Source organism: Nymphaea colorata, chromosome 1, assembly GCF_008831285.2.
Source record: "Nymphaea colorata isolate Beijing-Zhang1983 chromosome 1, ASM883128v2, whole genome shotgun sequence".
NCBI lineage: Eukaryota > Viridiplantae > Streptophyta > Magnoliopsida > Nymphaeales > Nymphaeaceae > Nymphaea > Nymphaea colorata.
The window spans coordinates 7,011,747-7,034,055 of NC_045138.2; the positions used below are offsets into that span (position 1 = coordinate 7,011,747).

General features: G+C 37.0%; 2 protein-coding genes and 1 non-coding gene across 4 annotated transcripts; all 3 read right to left on the bottom strand.

Annotated features, from left to right (window-relative positions):
• Window positions 1-830: 830 nt before the first annotated feature.
• Window positions 831-3,677, bottom strand: LOC116257392 (pentatricopeptide repeat-containing protein At3g29230-like). The gene has a single exon (XM_031634106.2). The coding sequence runs from the start codon at window positions 3,571-3,573 to the stop codon at window positions 1,906-1,908; it is 1,668 nt and encodes a 555-aa protein (XP_031489966.1). The 5' UTR covers window positions 3,574-3,677; the 3' UTR covers window positions 831-1,905.
• Window positions 3,678-9,485: 5,808 nt separating this feature from the next.
• On the bottom strand, window positions 9,486-9,559 carry TRNAP-UGG (transfer RNA proline (anticodon UGG)). The gene has a single exon. It is a non-coding gene; the product is annotated as a tRNA-Pro (tRNA).
• Window positions 9,560-12,823: 3,264 nt separating this feature from the next.
• LOC116265777 (agamous-like MADS-box protein MADS9) lies at window positions 12,824-15,155 on the bottom strand. Of its 2 annotated transcripts, none has more exons than XM_031646790.2 (8): window positions 14,846-15,155; window positions 14,055-14,121; window positions 13,905-13,966; window positions 13,727-13,826; window positions 13,595-13,636; window positions 13,424-13,468; window positions 13,189-13,345; window positions 12,824-13,088 (listed from the first exon to the last, which is right to left on the bottom strand). In XM_031646790.2, exons 1-7 carry the CDS (start codon window positions 15,031-15,033, stop codon window positions 13,196-13,198), a joined length of 654 nt encoding a protein of 217 aa, XP_031502650.1. In that variant the 5' UTR covers window positions 15,034-15,155; the 3' UTR covers window positions 12,824-13,088; window positions 13,189-13,195. The 2 variants fall into 2 exon arrangements, with proteins under 2 accessions (XP_031502650.1, XP_031502591.1); XM_031646731.2 differs by having other exon boundaries at window positions 13,186-13,345; window positions 14,846-15,150.
• Window positions 15,156-22,309: the final 7,154 nt, after the last annotated feature.

Genomic DNA, 22,309 nt, shown 5'->3' on the forward strand with positions numbered 1-22,309 from the left:
TGAGATAAGATCTGGTAACTATATGTTGTAGTGTGTAAAGGTACGTCAACTTTTCCTCCGCAGTTTCCCCTGTAAAAGAGTGCCTATATCTGATAAATTCCTTAAATGCTTAATATTTGGTCCTAGCAGTATGACTTTTTACACATTTAAGGGGAAAACACCAAAATCAAGGCTGATGGGAAATGGCTTTTCTTTAGATTTTACTCCAACTATCCAATAGAAATCAAATTCCTTTTACGACTATTGAGTTGTCTGAGGTGTAACTCACAAAAACTAAATTTTTCTTCTTCCATATTTTTTGTTATGTTGAGAGTAGCTTAAATTGTTACTTATAATTTCCTTTCTCTGTTATGTTACATTATGCTATGAATAACTTACTTCATATCCTGCATTTGATCGTTTCGGCAATTCATGGTCATTTGAATGTGAAATTCTTGGCTAATTTGTAATTACTGTTTATTTCTTATGAATTATGTATTTTTGGAGTATTCTTTTGGTCAAAGAAAACACAGGAAGCCTGTTTTTGTACACATTGCTTGAAACAAACTTAAGCATTTGCAGAATTTGTAGTTAAATGTGTGGGGGATCATGGAAAGGCCATTAGCATGTAACGGCTATACTTGAGCCCCCTGCAGTGCAACTGCAATGAACTGGACTTGCAATCCAGAATGAGCCTGTCAAGAATTGATTATGTGATGCAAGTTAGTAAGTAGCTACTCGTATTACCTTTCCATTGGTCTAGCACGGCAGGCGATTGGTTCCCAGCTCTCTGTTTGACGCACATCTCTGCAAAATACTGTTGTCAAGGTAACGTTTTTGGAAACATGTTGAAATAGGTTGACGCTGCAAATAATCCAAGGAAGATGAAAGACTGGGATGATCCTAACTGCTAACATGGCGTAACGAGCACGACGATTGAAAGGGGATGAATCAGGGAATATGCTCGGATTAATACCTTTTTCTTTTTCAGTAAGGTTCAGAGACCAGAACTTGGCAACCATGGTCAATTAAATTGGGTCATGCTGTTAGATATAGTAACGTTCATTGCTGAAATAAGAGCGAAGGGATGGCAGTGTTTCCTTCTTCCTTGCCAGACCTTCTCTTGCATTTGTTGAATGTTAATGGTGATGTTGCTATTTCATTCATTTTGGCGGGGCCTGAAAATTGCAGGCACAAGACAGACATCGGTTCCTAAGACTGATCCCTTTGAATCGAGCTTCCAACTGCTTGGATAATTTTTAATCACGCAGGACACCCAAAGCTTCTACCGGACCTTGTCATTTCTGTGTCTTGCATGTTTTCCGTTATCCTAACAGGTTTCTAACGCCAGGTTTCGCTAGATCATCTTGGCTGAAAACCTGGCGACTACCATCACCTAAAGAAATGTAAGGGACCTTTGTATCGCTGAAAGGTTCTCCAGTTTGACCTAAGCTTTTTTTGATACATAAAAAATGTTACCATTCCCATGTTACATACCAAAGATGTGCCAAAAGTTCTTAATCAGCTTCTGCAGTGCAATTCTTCGCCTAAGATGCAGCAGCACGGGCACTGGGTTGCAGTTTCAAAGGGTTGTCCTCAACGCTTCCTCATGGTTTACAGGAAATGTCACCACTTCAGCAAAATCACCAACAGCATAAACCAGTGCTGGATTCCCAAGGCAAAAGGCCATATGCAGGAAGGTTCCTTATTCTGAGGCGCTCAGCCAGCATGAACGCCAATGGTCCTCATCCTCATTCACAGGAACACGTGTAAGGTACTGCGGGATACAAACAATTCGATCAAGCAGCAAGGCACTTGTTCACCTCTCGGCAGAACCAAATGGCTTACTGATTTACATGAATAATTGGTTCCTTTTCACATCTTGAACATGATTCTGAACGGGCATAATCTAACCGATGATTCAACTTATGCACGTCCTCCAGGCATTGGCAATGCGACAACCTTATTGTTTACCTCGATCCAACTGCAGCCAGGGAGCTTCTTGTTTCCTCTCTCCTTCAATGCCAGCCGCACGCGAGCAGCATCTGCCCACCTGTTGTTCGAGGCATAGATACTAGCTAGCAGCACATAATTCCCGGTATTTTTAGGCTCCAACTCAAACAGCTTCCCTGCTATGCTTTCTGCTATCTCAACGTTGTTGTGGGTTCTACAAGCAGCAAGCAACGCACCGAGGGCGCCAGCATGAGGTCCCATTGGCATACTTCTCACGAGCTCATATGCCTCCGCCAAGCGGCCTGCCCGGCCAAGAAGGTCCACAACACAAGCATAGTGGTCTGCCCAAGGCACCATTCTGTGATCTTTCACCATGCTTTCCCAGAAGCGCAAGCCGTCGTCAACCAGCCCAGTGTGGCTACAAGCAGATAGCACGCCTACATACGTGATCTCATGTGGCTCAATTTCTTCCATCTGCATCCTTTGGAACACTTCAAGGGCTTCATAGCCATAGCCGTGCGAAGCTAGGCCACTGATAAGTGCAGTATAAGAGAACGCATCCCTTTGAGGGATCATCTCAAAACGTTGGCATGCCTTCTCCACGTTCCCGCATTTAGCATGCATGTCGACAAGCGCCGTCAACACATGGTTGTTTAATTCTATATTGTTGTGAACAACGAAGGAATCAGCCCAATTGGCGAGTTCTGCACCACCAAGTTGGGCACATGCAGTGATCACACTGGTCATGGTGACGGCATCAGGCTTCACGTTGGAATCCCGCATTCTATGAAACATCTTGAGAGCTTCCTTCGGCTGCCCATTCTGTGCGTAGCCCGTGATCATGGCAGTCCAAGAAATCAAATTGCGCTGAGGCATCCGTTCGAAGAGACGGCGCCCAGTCTCCATCTGTCCACATTTCGTGCAACCCACAACCATGGTTGTCCATGAGACAATATTTCTTTCAGGCATTGCGTCGAACGCTTCAGCGGCTGCAGAAAAATTCTCACATCTCACGTAACCAACGATCATGGCATTCCAAGAAATCACGTTTCTGACCGGCATGCTGTCGAACAATTTCCGGCCGTCGTTCATATCACCAATTCTGGCATATCCACCAAGAACAGCGTTCCATGAAACAACATCTCTTCTGGGCATTTCATCGAACACTTGGCGAGCGAGACCCAGTTCACCGCATTTCGCGTACATATCTATTAGAGCGTTCTGCAATTCAAGGTTCAACAGCAATCCAGTTCTGACAGAACGCCCGTGGATCTCGCTCCCCAGAAGGACCTCGGAAAGTCCGGCACAAGAGTTGAGCAGAAACGGGAGGGTGAAATGATTAGGTTTGACGTCCGCCGTCGTCATCCGCCGGTAGAAAACGATGGCATCCGACCAAAGAGAGCTCTTCGCTAACGACCTCACCATCTGATTGTAGACGGCGAGATTGGGCCTGCGGATGGTGTTGAAAACCAACTTGGCATATGAAGGTTTGGCTTGGAGGGGGATGCAGAGCGAGATGAGGGTGGCGACGATGGAGTTGTTCTGATGGACGTTGGTTCTGAAGATGTGGGCATGGATCTGCTTGAAGCGTGGAAAGGAGGTGCATGACTTGAGGAGGGAGGCCGTGGCATCGACTCCCATGATCGAACGGCGAGACGCATGACTCCCCGGCGATCTGCCAGAAAGATTCCAATGGGTTCCAGAGCCGCCGGTGAGCAGAAGAAAAAGAGCGGCAGTAGCCTCACCTCACCTGAGCTTGGGCTCGGCAGCAGGGGAGGGCTAGGCACGTACTAAATGAAAGTAGAGATGGGGTTTTCCTTCCTTGAAAAATTTTCACTTCAAGAACCAGGATTTTGCGTATTATCTGGAGAACGGGCATCACTTTTCTGGATTTCTCGACATTTACCAGCGATATATTAAAAAAGTAGGAAAATGCTTGTTGGGAACCGGTGTTGGCAGGAAGGCAAATGGTTCCGACTTGTATCGGATCCAAGTTTGGCCAAATTGATTTGTAATTGGAATAGTTTTTTTTTGCTCCCTTTTGCTTTTTTGAAGACCACCAAAATGTGGAAACAATTAACAGTTTACTGATTTTTAACATGTTAATGGATCATAACTATTGTTGGGTTTGGATTTGATTCCTATTTGGACAGATTTTAACATGTTCCGGAGCCTCAAGAAAATGCTATAAAGCGAAAAGCGGGATATGTTTACGAAATAGTTATATGTAAATAAAAAATATAAAGTTTAGAAAGTAGCAAGAAAAACATAAAAATGACCTAAAAAATAATAAAGCTTAAAGAATATTAATAGTCCCTTAAGGGAAATTGCTCTCAGAAATCTTCATGGATCGGTGGTGGTAGTATTGGGGTTGTGCAGTTCGTATCGGCCGATACATAGACAAGAAAAAACTGCCCCTTCCAAATATTAGCTAATACAGTTACCTATACAGACACAATATATTAAAAAATACAATTAAAAGTAAACTTCTAAGTTGTTCTTAAAAATGTCTTGGCCTATAGAAACTGATTCCAGGTACTAGATGGGATCCAACACCGATAACATTGCATAGAATACAAAAAGAATGCCATTTCATAAGCTAAGAGTGTAAATGCTTTTATATTACTTTCTTCTGAACAAGTACTTCTGAAAGAAGAATAAAAGGCACACTACCTTCCAGTCTGGAGCATTGTCATGTTATATGGGAAGACATGTTCTCTCCTTTTACTAGAGAAAACTTTTTAAATTTTGCAGGGGAAAATTTTTCAGGTTCCATTTTTGCACTTATAGAGCACAGTCTTGGTCATTTCAAACCATTAATAGATGGACATTCGTTAATTTCATACCATTAATACATGGTTCATTCCTAACCATTAATACATGGTCCCTTGTTTGAAGCCAACCTACTCCTATTCCAATCACCGACACTTCCACCCGGGAGGCTGGTTATGTAAGCTATCCCGCTGCTGAGAAGCTCACTAATATTCTAAACATGATATTTATGGACAATACAAGCATGGGCTGGGGTTTTCCTGGGGCATATACTGTTGAAAATTGGGTGAACTTGGGTCTAGTTATATGAAGTAACTCCATGAGATCTGGGCCACTGTCCCGTAGTGAATTGAAAATCTGTTAACCATATATATATATAGCTATCTTTATGGCTGAAAGGTTATTTTTTTATTTTGTGTCGATAAAAACTAATGCACAAGGTGTGCATTCTGTCACTAAAAACTGTAACCAAATAATTAGCTATCGTAAATGCACTTTTTGCAATAGCTTTTAGTGATACAATAAAAAATAACCATTCGGCCATAGATACACACACAAATGCACATCACACAAATGCAAATCACATTCTAGAAACATAATACTAATGACATTGCGTATCCAAGGCCTTTTGTTCTTCTTAGCATCTGTTATTCTGGCGCAAATCTTTTTGGTTCTTAAAAAGAAACAATTTGAGAAGGTTCAATTTGCCGAAATGAATTTCTAGATCCACGGATTCCTCAACATCGAGCTGGCAAAAAAGCTGATTTTTTTTTATCGCAATTATATTATGTGTATGCGCGGTCAAAAATCACGGAAACCCCTTTTTGCTTGCTTTTTATTATACTATTTTGAGATATCAGAGATGACTTGTATTCTAGATTAGAAAATAGCAATAATAATGAATTGCAAAAGAAGATGATTGGATCAAAATTTACAAAATTTAGTTTAGTGTGATTATGCCAGGTTTCTTATTGCCACATGGTAAATGGCACAAAATGCCTCAATACTTTTATATTCTATATCTAATAAACGCATAGCAAGGGTAGAAAGCAGGATAAATGAAGAAAAAAGCGAGGCTTCAGGAAAGATTACTCGTCTCCCAAATCTTCTTTCTACAAAGAAAGAAAAGTAATTTTATGCTCTTTCATTGCGTCGAAATAATAAAGGTTATGGGTCTCATTCGTCAAATCAAATAAATATGAATTGCAGGTTTAACAGAACTTCTTTGAATTCATAAGAAAGAAGAGAAGTATGGGGGATAAAAAAAGAGGGGCAAGAGAAACTCAATTGAGCAAATGGAATTTTTGCAATGAACTTATAATTTTCAATTAACTTATAAAAACAAAAAAGACTCGCTTAAAAAGATTTTTCATGTTCTAATTCCGGGTCAAAAAGTGGAAATCTTGGGTTTTTGGGTATATCAAAATCCTTATTAATTTGATTATCTTATTATACCTTATTATCTGATCTCATCACTCACATCAAAGTTACAATTCAAACTTTATTTTTCTATAGTTTCCTAGTTTGCAATTAGTTTAATATATAAATGATTTGTAAGGTGTCTCATATGTAGAAATCCATATTATTTATGTCATTAAAAAGATCTTTCTTTCTTTACTTTATTCTTACTTCGGAAAAGTCCACACTATATCTACAAATACTATGAATCAGCCAGTGGATTCGACATTTCAAAAATATTATAAAAATTAAGGAATGTAGTAATTTCATCGGGGCCAATAAACCATTTTTCATTCAGAAAAATCTAATACATGTATATATTATGATTGTGCTGATTGGATGAATTTCCACTTCTTATGGAATGGGTCAAGGTCTTGATCGAAGAGTAAGAACTCAACAGGACCTCAAATCCATATAAGGAGGGGTTAGGTCGTTGAGTTCTTACTCTTTCATGTCTACAGTATGGTTCTTCCGATTATTACAGGGATGATCCCAATCCAGAATATGATCCGTAGAAGAAAACACCGATTAAACCGATCACAAGAATACTAGTTATAGTACCTATCAACCAAAGAGGAATCCTTCCAGTAGTATCGGCCATTTACCTCACTTCCCTCTCCATTTCATCAAGTGGTCATGCTATAGACATAAACAGTCATGGATAGTTATGCGTATGATATCCTTCCAAATGAGGTAAGAGAATTTCCTTTCTTTCTCTCAATTGAAGAAATAATTGGAAAATAAAACAACAAATACAAAAATGAGTAATAACCCCCAGTAGAGACTGGTACGATTCAATTCAACGTTTTGTTCGTTCGGATTTGATTGTGTCATAACTCTATAATTAATTCAGATTAGATTTATTTATTTTATCGTTGGATGAACTGCATTGCTGATACTGACCCCAAGAAAAAAGCGGTAGGTACAGCTAGTCCGTGAACAATCAACCATCTCACTGTGAAAATTGGATAGGTTTTATCTATGGTCATTAAGGCCTCCTAAAAGGATCGACTAAATTCATCGAGTTGTTCCAATGAATTGAAACGGCCAGTTATTAATGAAATCCCTTGTCTGCTTTCTGTGAAATATTCGTTGGGTCGAGGGCTTCCAAACACGTCATAAGCTAAACCCATGCTAACGAATGACCAATCTGCAATGAATAGGGAAGGTATAGTAATGCTATGAATGACCCAGTATCGAATACTGGTAATAATATCAGCAAAAGCACATCTCCCGTACTTCCAGACATGCTGAGCTCCAATATTACAGTCAAAGGGGGATCGATTTCGTGAAAGATAGAGATCAGTAAATGGAGAAATACTGATATCCAATCTTTGTGAGATCGTCAATATTGTACCAAGGGTGTATTTACAGTATACCAAATCAGTACAACTATATTTCCTCTGACACAACAATGATGTTTCAATCAACATTGAAAAAAATATTACATAATTCATTTCTTCCTTTCTTGTTCCTTGTATAGGCCTAAGTAGGTGTCATTCAATAGAATAGAAAATTCCTTGTAATATAATGTTTTACCGGTTTTGGGATGGGCTGAAGATCTTGGTAAAGGTGACTCGATGGCTTTTATTTTTTATTTATATTTAATTAATCTACCTTATCTAATAATTCATTAATGAAATTATCATATTCCCACAATTGGATGCAAAATCTGGAAAAGAGTTTTCGTGATTGTAGAAGTAGAAAAAGGTATTTTTCGTTCTAACCCCTTCTAATAAGAGAGGTTGTTTGGACAGTACAATAGTAAATAGTATTCGATAAAAGAAAGTGAACATAGTTGGAGCAGTTGAAATTCATGATGCAACTATAATGGATTAAACTAATATGTTTTTTCATTAGATTGTTTCATTAGGTTCAATTCAAGGGTTTCCACCTACAAGAAGATAGAACTACATCACGTGAAAAGACAAAAAAATCTGGAACCCAGAACAACAAAATAATTGTAATTGCTAATCTTGGAATCGAGTTGTATCTGATATAATACTTTTTATTTCTTTGCTTTGAGAAGTCATGGGATACTTTTTTTCTTCTTTTTTCTTCCTTTGAGATATCTTATGTTATATTAAATATTAAAAATATTAAGTTATATTAAGTAAGTGAAAATAAGAAAGAGTCGTTATTGGTTTGTTCCAAAACGGATCCAATTGAAAAGGAAAAGCAATGATCCAAGTTGGAATGATTTTAAAATCAAATTCTTCTTTCTATCGCATAGTTTTCCATGAAAGAGAATTTCATTTGTGAATGAAGTTACAAGACAGAGTTCATATTACTATACGAGTTGTTCAATCAATTGTTGATTAGGAATCACGAGATCAGTAGATGTCACGAGGAATTCATAGTAAGGTAAATTTATTATTTATTTTTCCTTCGTTACATCATGTTTGTTAGTCATGTTTATAAAGAAATGATTGAGAAATCAAAAGAAAACAAATTAAATTGGAACTAACTCTTTCAATTTGGATTTTTTCTTATCATCGTATCTTGGTATCTGGCAAAAACAGAAACTTAGGCAAGTGCTTTATAAACATATGTATAAAAAGAACGTCTCATTTAGTTCCTTCATGCCTACTATAGCTAGTTATTTCAGTTTTCTACTGACTGCTTCAACTATAACCCCAGCTCTATTTATTTGTCTGAGCAAGATACGACTTATTTGAAATTAATTGAATGAACAATCAAATCAGAAAAATGAGAATTTTAAAATTCATATTTCTGTAAGATTCCATTCCAGGTATTCTACGGTTTTGACTTCCAGCATCAATTGAAAATTTGTGGACGTTGAGATTACAGGGTGATGCAGATTATTATTTAGATTAGAGATTGATATTACCTTTTCTCCCCTTTCAAACAAGACAACAAATCAAAATGATTGAAATTTTTTTATTTGGAATCGTGTTAGGTCTAATTCCTATTACTTTAGCTGGATTGTTTGTAACTGCATATTTGCAATACAGACGTGGCGATCAGTTGGACTTTTGATTGGGTAAGATTTCTTTTTTCTTGTCATTGACCTCATATCCTTGACCCTCAGAAGGTCAAGTTTAATTCGATTGATGTTCACAATTCAACTTAATGTGATTCAATACAAAGTAGCATCACACTATGTAGGATTTGAACCTACGACATCGGATTTTAGAGACCCGCATTCTACCAAACTGAACTAAGAGTGCTTTATCACGACAATAGATAATCTTTTCCCAATACTTCTTAGCTTGCATATATTATCATTAAATGATACTAATGATCATGCCATCCCCAATTTCAATTGATCTCATGTTACTGCCTGTAAGATAAGTAATAGGTAGGGATGACAGGATTTGAACCCGTGACATTTTGTACCCAAAACAAACGCGCTACCAAACTGCGCTACATCCCTTTCAATTGTTGTACAGTGTCATTGTAGAGAATCCCTGTCTTCTTTTCCACACCGTTATTTCCTTTAAATATATCTATATACATTTCTCTTGCCATTTTTTCTTTTTGGTCTCATAACATAAAATAAAAGAGTTTGAATTATGTATATATGAAATCTAAGGTGAAATACAAGGTATAAAAGAATGAGTATTTATATGCTCAAGAACAAAAAAAAAAAAATGGAACAAGTTACTTACTTTTTCTTTTATTCAGGGCAGGAGTATCTCATCTACTAGATCGTTGTACATATCCATTTTAGTTAATTAAGGATTCTGCACACAAATACAAGTGATCCACAACTATATATATAATATATCTGATCATATATGTGTTAAATAAAGGAAGAGGATTTTCAATGCGAGATATCAAAACATACCTTTCTGTAGCGCATGTGCTAACTACTCTATGGTTCAGTTCTTTATCAGGTCTATTGATAGAGATCAACCCAGATGCGTTGGCATTCCCCTTTTTTTCATTCTAGTTATCGGTGTGGTATTATCGATGTGGTAGAAGATGTTGGCCAACAATAGCAATAAATTCTCTGTTTGTTAAATAGCCTTTGTCCCTCCCTTCACTTTTGTTGAGTAGGAAAATAGAAAGAATAAAAGTGAATTAAACCTCAGCAAAACTCGGATTCAGGGTAGAATAAATAGAGGGAGAACAGAAATAGAAATGTGGATCTAGGCTTGGATATTCAAGATTAGATAGGATACTTAAATTAAGTGATACCGAAATAAAACACTCAGATTAGGAATAGTAATTGAATTGTAGTAAATAGTTGTATTACGTATTACTCTATTCTATTGATTACAACTTGCAACGAAATCTTTCATAATTAGATTTCTAGTTTGCAACTTCTATTTTTTCAATTCTCCTTTCTTCTTCTTCGGATTGAAGAAGAGAAGAAAGAGTTGGGGAAATCCAAAATACAAAGGAGGTTTATGCCCAAGGGTAAAAATCCGAGAGTTACAGTTATTTTGGAATGTACCAGTTGTGTCCGAAATGGTGCCGATAAGAAGACGGAATCACCGAGCATTTCCAGATGTATTACTCAAAAGAATTGACACAATACACCTGGTCGATTGGAATTGAAGAAATTCTGTCCTTATTGTTACAAACATATGATCACTAGGAGATAAAGAAATAGATTGAATGCGGTGTTGCCTTGCATGTGCCAACATTTGAAGGAACGGGAAGGAATTACATATAACATATCTAGGGGCAAATAAAATGCCATTTCGGGCGGATCCGAGATGAATAAAGAAATGGTATTTTAGAGAAGAAATGGTATTTAAGAGATAAGGAATAAACCATGGAGAAATTCAAGCGACCCCTTCGTAAATCCAAGCGATATTTTTGTAGGCGCTTGCCCCCAATGGGGTTGGGGGATCGAATTGATTATAGAAACATGAGTTTAATTAGTCGATTTATAGTGAACAAAGAAAAATATTACCTAGGAGAGTGAATAGATTGACCTTGAAACAACAATGATTAATTACTATTGCTATAAAACAAACTCATATTTTATCTTTGTTACATTTTCTTAATAATGAGAAACAATTTGAGAGAGCCGAGTCAATTTCTAGAACTACCGGCACTAGAACCAGAAAAAATAGAAATAGGACCACTCTTCAATCGAATCAGAACTCAAACCATAACTCAAATTGATGTGATGATACTTTGTTCATAAGCTTCAGAGCTCATATTCAATTGTTGTGTCAAAAAAAAAAAAAGAATGGGGGAAGAAGACTCATTTCAATAAAGAAATGTGTTCGTTCATTCCTACTACATTTTATTTTCCTTTACATTGCTATTTTGACTCTCCCTTCCTTCCTTTGGCTCATGTTAAATTGTTAATACTTCATACATATCCGAAGTTGTTTGAAAGACACAAAAGTCTAGTCTGTTCAAAGGGTTGAGGGGTAGGAATAGAAAAGATCATTTCCGATTCATACAAATCCAATCTGATACCTTTTCATCGCCGGACATAGTTCATGATGTATCTTGATTCATCCTATTGGCTCCGCCCATCCCCCAATGGATATGATACTTTGCATTGTATATTGGGTAATATTAATTTACTCGAATTAATTATATATAAATAAACCTCGAACCACCCCCCCCCCCCCCCCCCCCCCCCCTTTTTTATCCCATCATAATACAATGACATTAAGGACACATACATACATGCTTCTAGAAGAGCACCATAGTTGTGTCAACACAGCTGAACATGAGTATAGACGTGGCATTCATTTTTTTTGTATTTTTTGTTTAATAATTTATATAGGACTATTCAATTGTATTAGATGTTGCCAAATGACTAAAACTTAGAACTTTATTGTTAAAAAACAATCCCTACAGTAGCGTTAGGAATGATTTTATATCACGGTGAATAGACAAATTTTTATATTTTAACCATCTGACAGGATCAACTTATATAGGAATAAATCAGACAAATAGGATCTATATGCCGAGTCAATAGTGAACCAAAGCACGATTCATCAAGACACCAGCTACAAATGTTCATACATCAGAAAAAGCAATATGTGATCAAATAACAAAAGAGTGCAGTCCCTAGGAATCATCTGAGCATCTAAGAAAGAGGAAAAAGCAGCATATAACGCCACAGGAAACTTGCGCAATTTGGAAAAGACACATTTTTGGCAGGGCATCAATTTATGCAGCTTCTGTTCGCAAGTCAGGGAATAAATGAAATGAAATTAAATTAAATTAAAGAGTGCAGAAAGTAGTCTATGGCTTTGTATGTAGAAAGTTAGAAACATACAACAAAAATTAGATTCTAACTCTTCAATTGCGAAGACAACAGTTTTGTGATCAAATTATTAATGTTTTCTTTTGCGCTTGTCGAAGAACAGGAAATTCCCATTTGTGAACAGGGTAGACGGGATCATAAGGAGGTAAGACAACCATAACTGAGAAAGATTCAGCATATCGGATATGCAGGTTCTTATTACATGAAGACTGGATAAGAAGTACAGTTTACAACTTAAGAACATACAAAAATGAAAATGTTTTTCAATGAATCTGCATTTTCTAACCCTTAACAATAAAATGGCAGGATGCTCCCTTCTGCTAATTGCCAAGAAAACTGACTGAACTATTGTAAACTGGGAAAATATCCACTAGCATGTCTATCCATGGAGGGCACAGGTTTCACTAGCTTACACATCCATCCATGAAAATATAAATGGACAAACCAGGAATCTGAATACTGGTAAGAGTCTCAGTTTTCTATATTAAACTAGAACTGAAGGAACTTATGTCCAAATACATAAAAACAAACTTAAGTCCACATACATAAAAACAAGGTACCAAATATTGTCTTTAATATTGTCATCATGCTCAGCTTTGTTCAAGATAGTGCATCAAACCAATGCCCAGAAAAAGGAAGCCTTCATGCAGCACATCTCCTTATTGTAGTAAAGAAGCCCTGATGTCTTTCTTCTTCCGTAGCAATTGGCATGATCAACCTGCAATAGTGACAGAAATATAAGTTAAGGTGAAAAAAAGGAAAGTCAAAACAAATTGTTAGAAATAATAAACCAAAAATCAAGAGAAAATCGTAACTACAATTTTGCTATTTGTTCTGCTGCAAATTAGGCTGGATAGGCTGCACACAAAACCCAAATGGCTGAACCCTGGATTGTGAAGAATAGCTCTTTCCTTTTTTGTTGCTTCCAATGTCGATGTCTCTCAGTTCGCGCATTGCCATTTGTTCCTGTTGATGCTGTAAAACATTAAGGAATTAGCGATGCTACTTAAACTTCTAGAGTGGGAAAGTTATATGACTTAATTCCCATCAAACCAGTATATATTTCAGCTGCCTATTTTCCTCCTCCAGCATCCTTTCCTGAATCAAAAAGGAAAAGAAATTTACAGTGAACCTGAGAACCCATTGAAAGAGCACAAGAAACATTCGTCTTTCAAATTTCAAATTTGAAAATCAAAAGAACAGAACAGAAACAAAGATCCTCACATTTTTCCTCAGAATTTCGATGTCATTGTTTAGGCATTCGGTCTGCAGAAGATACTGTCACTAACAGAAAGAGAGTCGAAATTGAAAGACAAATGCTTAAAAGTCATCAAGTATCTTTAGCATAATGGCCACCTGCTTCATGCGCACATGGTCATAGCCAAACTGAAGAGAGTCTTCAAGATTTCGAAGTTCAACAATAGACAAGGAGCTCAGGTCTTCACCCATCAAATGCCTAAAATGTCACACAAGAAATTACTTCTTGACAACCCCATAAAGAAACAGATTACCAGAAGTAGGCCGGCTGAGATACCTGAGTTCAATCTGCATATTTTCATTCTCCTTTCTGATCCTATCCAACTCTGTGTTCAGATACTGTGCAATCATAGGGTAGTGTAAGAATTCAAGAAGCAGAAGCTAAAAGTTCCTTCAATGCTAAATGGGGAACACATGAACCTTTTACCTCATGCCTAGCATCCCAGAGCTTTTTCCCAGAAGTCTTCTGGTATCGAGTTAAGAGTTCCTTCAAGCTGCAACATCAAGCAAAAGGAAACAGGAAAAGAGTCACATGCAAGGCAATGTAACAGTAGCAAAAACATCGAGTTAAAAGTTCCTTCAAGCTGCAACATCAAGCAAAAGGAAACAGGAAAAGAGTCACATGTAAGGCAATGTAACAGTAGCAAAAATATCCCTCACCCACCAAAAGAAATAGTACACAAGTCCAGCTGAAGCTAAAATCAAGGACCAAAAATCTGAATGGATGCGCAGAAGAGCATTAGATGGAAGAAACAATTTGTACGTATAAAACTACTCACAAAATATTCGATCAGCTCATCCGAAGAAGAAAAACCGTTTCAACATTTTGAATGTGAGCCCGATGTAGTATAAAACGATACAGGGAAAGAAGGGGATAACCAGATAAAAGAAAATAAACAACAGATCTAGTGAGGTATATTTTTTAGCTACTGAAATCCAAAAACAGAAAATCAAATAGATACCACCAACAACAACGTCAAACGATTATCTGACAGATATGACAGTCCAACAAAAATAGTAAACAATAAACAAATGTAGAAAGCAATAAAAAGCTCAAATTTCACATGCCAAGATGATGAATATCGATCAACAGGGAAAAAACCGCTCTATGTATATGTGTGTGTTTGCAAATAGTACCAAATGAAGCATCTTCAAAAGAGATCTAAAAGCCAGAGAGAGACAGGGAGAGAGAGAGAGAGGAAACCAAGGAAAACCTACTTGGTAGAAGGGGAACAATACTCATTCAGCTTCCCAGCGCTAGAGAACAATAAGAGTGAGACCTGAGCGTCACAGAGAACACTGATCTCCCTCGCCTTCTTCAGGATGCCCTGCTTCCTCTTGGAGAAGGTGACCTGCCTGTTGGAGGCATTCTCTATCCTCTTTATCTCAATCTTACCTCTCCCCATCTCCAGCAACCGACCACTCTAACCCGTACCACTCTACAAAGAGATGGCTATGACAGAAGAAGAAGAAGAAGAAGAAGAAGAAGAAGAAGAAGAAGAAGAAGCATCTGGAAAAAGAGGAGGATGATGAGTTGGGGCTCTCCATTTTCGGAGCTGAGAGATGGTAGCTTTCGAGCACCATTAAAAACACAGACCATATACGGAATGTTTGCAAAGTCCAAACTAATTATCGAAGGGAAAACCATGAAACAAAAGGAACCTCTCTCTCTCTCTCTCTTACGTCCTTGTTATTACCAACTGTGGCCATCGTTGGTTTACGTTAAAAAGAGGCAATCGATCAACTATGACAGTTCACACGTTAACAAGTCGGTCAGTAACCATGACTACCGCACGCTTTCATTAACGTTGGTGACCCTGGTCAAGAAAATCTCGTGAAAGACACGGTCCTTTTCTTTATCAGTTAAAACTTTCGAATAAACTTATACAAAATTGTAGTCCTAAATTACTGATTAAAAACTTCCGCTTCAAATATCATACTCGAGCGAACCTTACTGTGATAAAATTCATTGGTTTCGTTTTGCTAAGCGTTGTTGACGTAACCATTCTAGTTCAAGTTGTTCTTTCTCTTGAGATTGTATATATCGTTTCAAAAGATTTAGTGGGCATTGATCCTGAAAAACTAATTTGAAATTGTTAAAGTCAAACGTGGAGACAAAGATGAAGATAGCGATAAGTTAAAAATTTGTAGTGATTGACAAGAAAGAAATAGTTTGAAAGTACTTTTGGAAATAAGTTTATAATAATCAAGCCTTGCGTTCTTATACAAGTGGATTGGAAAGGGATTTTAGTTAAAAAAAAAAGGAAAACCTACTTGAACTTTATTACTTAACTGCAAATATGTTTTCGCTGTAGTGTTCTTTACACCCAAAATATGAGTGAAGGAATTACGATATTTTCATTATTGAATTTCATGCCTCCGTTCAGATATAGAACAACACATGACACAGCGAATATTGACATATCAGTTTCCTGAAAAATATGGTCACAGTTATATGTTTTAAGGCAAAACATTTCTCACCGGTTTTGTTCTATTTCCGTGCTATGCGGTTACTAGGAAAATCCTGTTCCCACGGTTAACATTTTTTGATCCACATGTAAAGGCTGCACATCAGAAAACTCGAGCTCGAGTCGAGCTTGCTAGAACAAGTTTGAGCTCAACTCGACAAAACAACGTCGAACTCGAATTCGACTCGTTTAACTCATTTATGTTAAGCATGTCTCGTTTCTTTAACTCGTTTAACTCGATTAACTCATTTAGTTGCCACTCGTTTAATTGTTTTCTAATTAAAATTCAACATTCATTGTGTAGTCAAGCCGAATCGAGTTATTACAACTCAAACTGGATTCGTTTAATATTTCAAGTATATATTTGAACTCGAGCTCGACTCGATTTATAAACAAGTCATGTTTTAATAAGTTGGTTCGAGTAGAGCTCGAGCTGGTTGGACTTGTTGTGCAGCCCTATTTGCAGTTTATAGATGACCTCCTTGCCTAGAGAGGTCATTGAGCATAAACAAAATGTGGAATGTTACTTGAGGCTTTTCTCTCTAAACAAAGAGAGATTGGATTAATTTTTAGTATCAGTAGAAATTAAAGAAAAAGAAGAAAAGTGGGCCATTTAGATTGTTTTAAGTTCTAGCCTTCTAGGGTATGATACGTCCACATCCATAGGTGGGTGTAGCTACCAACTTCTAGTTATGTCAATTATGTAATGAAGGCTGGAAACTTTTTTGCTCTCATAACTAAACTTTTTTTTTTTTTTTTGTCTCTTTAATTTTTTTTGTAAGTGGGAGGAAGAGGTCCACCACCTTTAGGGTTAAGAGTTTGTCACATCGGATCAAACATGAAAGTAGTGAACCATCAGTTAACTGTGCTTTATGAATCGAAAGGAAGAACATACGACCTGTCACTCACAGTTACCTGTAACTAAGACGAGTATAGATTTGGCTTCATGTGCAACTTCCTTACTCTTAAATTCAAGTACTCAAAATTTTCTCAATTCCTAATGACGACGTCCTATTTTCCGAAAAAAAATTCATCGTGTCTTCAGTTTTGAGAGCGGATGACGTTTTAAAGTTCTTGTTCTTCAACGTTCAGAAACGTTCAATTCAAAAGAAGCGATTTAAAATCAGGTAACTGAGCAAGCAATTGAAAAGCAGGCAGCACTTAGCCGAAAATTCAGAAATTTAAGCCACGTTTTTGGGATTGGGAACAAATTTTTATTCATTAACAATGATAACTCTAAGTCACTCAACTCATTCACGAGAGTCCTTTGATACGTGATAATGGATGGTTAAAAAAAAGGAAAAAAAATGTGAACTATACTAAATGACCAAAATGTCCCTTATATATATATATATTGGTTGGTAACTAGCTTCAGAATCATTTAGTTAATCAAAGCCGTTTGATTTATTATGATAGGCGATTAGTATTAGTTCGCTTTTTTTTTCTTCTTATTTTTCTCTCAACTATTCATAAGCTTTAGATTGGTGGCTCAGTTAGATGGCAAGATAATTCTCGATAAATAGAGTCATCATTCACCTACTATATATTACATTGTTTCATACGGGATCAAACCTGAATAAGATTATACAAACTATGTAAATAGATACAAATAAGGATCTCTAAGATGGTACATTTCATTTAGGATTAAAAAGAGGTAGAATCGGACTTTTTTTTTTTCTCTTTTTTGATATCTATCGTTATTCATTTCTTTGGAGAGTTATTGCATTGAAGAGAGAAATATGTTTGATGGTATATTTTTCGATGTATATAAGGGATCCTCCACATAATTCAAATCGACCTAATTTGATTTCCAACTGGGCCCTATGTGACATGACTGATCCATAGAAATGAGAATGCACATGCATGGTGGGCCCTTACATGACTAACATCAACTTTGTCGACATCAGGTTACTTTTGAATAATATTTGATGTCCCCATTTTGCTTAGCTTACTATAATAATACTTACTGATGAGAAATCATGCATTTAGAGAATTAGAAAATATGAATGAATTATGACTTCTGGTGCACATGCCCATCACTCACAATCACTCATAGTTCCTTACTTCCTTTAAAAACGGACTGAAAGGGACATTAGGCCGGCACATTTACGTGATCGTCAAGAGCCACGTGTCATTTTGGGGTTCTTGCACGCACACGCATGTATGCACATGCAATAATAAAACATAAGAAATTGCCTCTTTGAGTTTGAGTTAGGGCTGTACAACGAGTCTAGCCATGGCTCGACTAGAACTCGCTCGAAAAAGCTTGGCTCGAGCTCGACTCATTGATAAACGAGTCAAGTTCGAGCTGAAAGTTAAATTTGAATCAATAAACGAGTCGAGTTCGAATTGCAAGAACTCGACTCATTTAAACTCGACTCGACTCAATGAACCGGTTCAGGGTAAATTTTTTTTCTCTTTCCATTCGGTCTTCACTTTTCCTTCTTCCCGTTCACTCTTCCTTCTTCTTGTTTGCTCTCTCTTGCTGTCTTCCCTCTTCCATCGACCACGACGACCAGATGATGTCGACCAGACTTGAGGGCACTTGCTGCCTTCTCTCACTGGCCGCCGCTGCTGCCTTAGACGCATCCATCGCCTTTCCCTTTTTTTCGCTGCTGCTGCCTCAGACGCATCCGCCGTTCCTCTTGCTCTTGCTGCAGCTCATTCTTCCGCCTTCACACAAGGTACGCCTTCGACCTTCCTTTCTTCTTCTTCTTCTTGTTCTTCCTCCTCCTATAGAGAAGGAATAGTTCTGGATTGAACCTTGGCAGGAAAGGTCATGGGAAGCAGGGCAAATGCTTCTTGGAGGGTGGCCCTAAGTTTGACCCACTGCTCCAAAGAAGACCGAAACTCACACCCAACCCCTCCATATTTGGCATGTGTTGGTGCCTCCATATGCCTTTCTGGCGCTGCCTCCATATGCCTTTCTGGCGTACTTCAACTTGTGCATCGGTAGCCCTTTATGTGCATCACAAAGAGTTGGCCCTCAAGAAATTGAAGCGGAGACTAGTCGCCTACCTGCCCTTATTAAATCCCGTTGGACTGTACCTTCTTACTTAATAGTAAAGCATAAGGAAGTGCATTCTTAAGTTGGGCGAGCGAGGTTTGACCGACTGCTCGAAAGAAGGCCGAAGACCCTACTCAACCCCTCATTCCTCAAGATACAATGCCTGCGTCGATGCCTCGAGATGCCTCCCTGCAACGTTTCAACTTGAGCGTCAGTGAGCTCTTATTTGCAACATAAGGAGTTGGCCACTCAGAAACTCGAAGCCAAGACTGGTCGCCTACCAGCCGCTAGTGGACCATGCCTTCATACATAAGGAACGTGGTTTCCAAGGCTTTTGTTAAACAAAAAAACAATCTCTCAGTACTTAATTTTCGTGATTTGATATGCTACATTGCTTCTTTTCCAGGAAAGGAAAACGGCATTTTTATGTTTTAGTAAGTGGAAGAGTCACGAATCCACATATATGAAAGATTGTACAAAATTCTTACTTATTCGTGAAGCATATTATTAGCCATTAGCGGTAGAATCGTTTTAACTATGAACAGAACCGGTGGAACAACCGATTCGGTGAACTGGCGGATTCCCTGATTCAGATGAACTGGGTTGTGAATCGGCCAACATATTGAAAAATCGGTGTCTATAATATGGACAAATGCAGAAAATAATAATTTCAAAAATAAAAACTATCATGCTACCAAAATGTGGTCCAAGACTTCTCTTGCCAACTTAATTAATCGAATGAAAGCAGGTCCCCATGATTGCCCTTTTTATGTACACACACTTTCTTACCCAAAAAATTGTTTTTATACCTTACTCCTTCACTTTTAGCAGGGATCCATTTAGACATGTTAATATATCCGATTTTAATTTGGATATTTGACCGAATCGTTTTGAAAAAAATGGATATGAAAAAAAATTAATATCAGATTAAGAAATTGGAGTGGATTCTGATTTAAAAAATGACATGCAATTGGATTCAGGTTCAAATATACATAAATATAAGAATAGATTGCGGTCAGATTTAATTTTGAATAAATATCATATATCCATTGTTCTTGTGTTTCTTAAATCCATCAAATTCGGTTCAATATTCGGATTTGGCTTCAGATATGAATATAAAAATCAGATTTATATTGTGAAATCAAATTTCATACTCAAATTTGGATATGACTTTTCATTATTAATATTTGAATCCAAATATATGAATATCCAAAAAGGAGTATATAATTAAGGATACATCTAATTCGAATCCGATCTGTTGACATCAGACACGAGACCCATTGTTCATACAAGATCTAGTTATTCATACCTTTATCAGGGACCAAATGTTAATATTTTGACCTTTATACTTTTAATTTTTTAAGTAGCACCCTAGGTCTTAAATGCATGACTCGGTGCAAGGCTTAGCTGATTCTTTGAGGATTCTAGATTTGCTAAGAAAGACAATAAAATGATGTATAAAGTCTCTAAGTGGCAGTGTTTTTTCTTCTAGAAATTAAGGGTGGGCATCGCCCGGCCCATTTAAAATTTAAAAATAAATTTTTACTTCTAAAATAAAATTTTTTAAATATAAAGTATATTTATTAATCATAAATATATATTATTAAAACAAAAAAAAATTAAAAAATACTTTTTTAATCTAAACGGGCCGGGCCAGGCTGACCCGAAACGGCCTATTGGGCCCGGAATCGGTTTTTCCCTGCCCAAGCCCGGCCCGGCCCAATGCCCAGCCTTACTAGAAATGTGTGGTTGTTAGTCAGCAATATTACCACTGAATATCATTATTGCTGGAAGAAGCATAAAACAAAGAACATGAATCATTGAATTCAATTTTATAATAAGAAGAATATTGTTTTGAGGGGAGAGACCCTGTAGAGGCCGAAGCTCTTTCCTCATTTCCCTTACCTTTTGGTTTTGAAAAGAAAGGCAAAGAAAAAATAAGTGACAAGCTAACGAAAGCCTTGTATGGCTTAAAGCAAGTCCTCCAACCTTAGAATATGAAATTTGATACCTGTTTCATACAAAAATGGATTTCAAAATGGTCAAAGCGAACCATCTTTGTATGTGAAGAAAGACAGTCAAGAAAATTTTGTTGGTTGAGAAATTCAACAGAGCTATGATGAAAGAATATGTGATGATGACCTCGACATCATGAAATATTTTTTGGTAATTCAAGTTAAACAGATAAATGTTGAAAATTTTCATTTCTCAAGAAAAATATATTGATGACTTGTTAAAGAGGTCATACATGCCAAAGTGCCAGCCAGTGAATACGCTAATGGCAATAAATGAAAAGTTCTCCAAAAAAGATGATGGAAAAAAAGTTGACGCTTCGAGGTATCACAGCTTAATACAATGTTTGATTTATGTCACAAATACAATGGCTAATATTATGAACGCAGTGAGTATCATCTCCAGATTTATGAATGAGATTTAAAATACTTCATCTTACATAAGAGAATCTTAAAGTATCTCCAAGGCACAAAGAAGTTGGGAACTAAATATATTACTAAAAATCATTTTACTTTGCTTGGTTTTAATAACAGTGATTGGGCACGTTCTGTTGATGATAGAAAAAAACACTTCAAGTTCTGTGTCTTGCTTGAAAACAAAGGTATTTTTGTGGTCTTCTATAGAGCAAAATACTATTGCATTATCATCCACCACGGCAGAGTACATAACAGTTGCTACTGCAGCATGTGACGTAGCTAGTTTCACTAAGAAGAGCAACTGGAGATTTTCAATATAAACAAGGAAATTCAACCATTATCTAATGTGAAAAAAAAATCCGCAACTGTTACGACAAAAATCCGGTTTTTCATGTACGTTCAAAGCATATTGAACTTCGTCGTCACTCCATCAAAGAGTTAGTTGAAAATGGAAAGATTGTGATAGAATTCATCCCAAGCAAAGACCAAATTGTAGATATGTTTACAAAACCATTTCCAACAGAAAAATTTGAACAACTCTAGACTTCGTTGAGAATTTCAAATTAAATGGGGGTGTTAAAAACTAATTTGTAATTCCAAATGGATTCAAAATGTTGAGATCCATATCCAAAAAAAGGGAGGGTGCATACGGTGGATACTGAAAGCTCTTGATTTTCCAAAAAAAATCTTGAAAGTTGAACATGCTTAAGAAGATGAAATTGTAATCTCTTAAGCACGTCTCGGATATAATGAAAGCAATTAAGATGTTTAGAAATTC

Coding starts and splice junctions, on each gene's coding strand:
- LOC116257392 (XM_031634106.2), bottom strand. CDS start 3,573: ATGGGAGTCGATGCCACGGCCTCCCTCCTCAAGTCATGCACCTCCTTT.
- LOC116265777 (XM_031646790.2), bottom strand. CDS start 15,033: ATGGGGAGAGGTAAGATTGAGATAAAGAGGATAGAGAATGCCTCCAAC. Junction 13,967..14,054: donor TCTGGGATGCTAGGCATGAG/GTAAAAGGTTCA, acceptor ATGATTGCACAG/TATCTGAACACAGAGTTGGA. Junction 13,346..13,423: donor GGCAGCTGAAATATATACTG/GTTTGATGGGAA, acceptor AATGTTTTACAG/CATCAACAGGAACAAATGGC.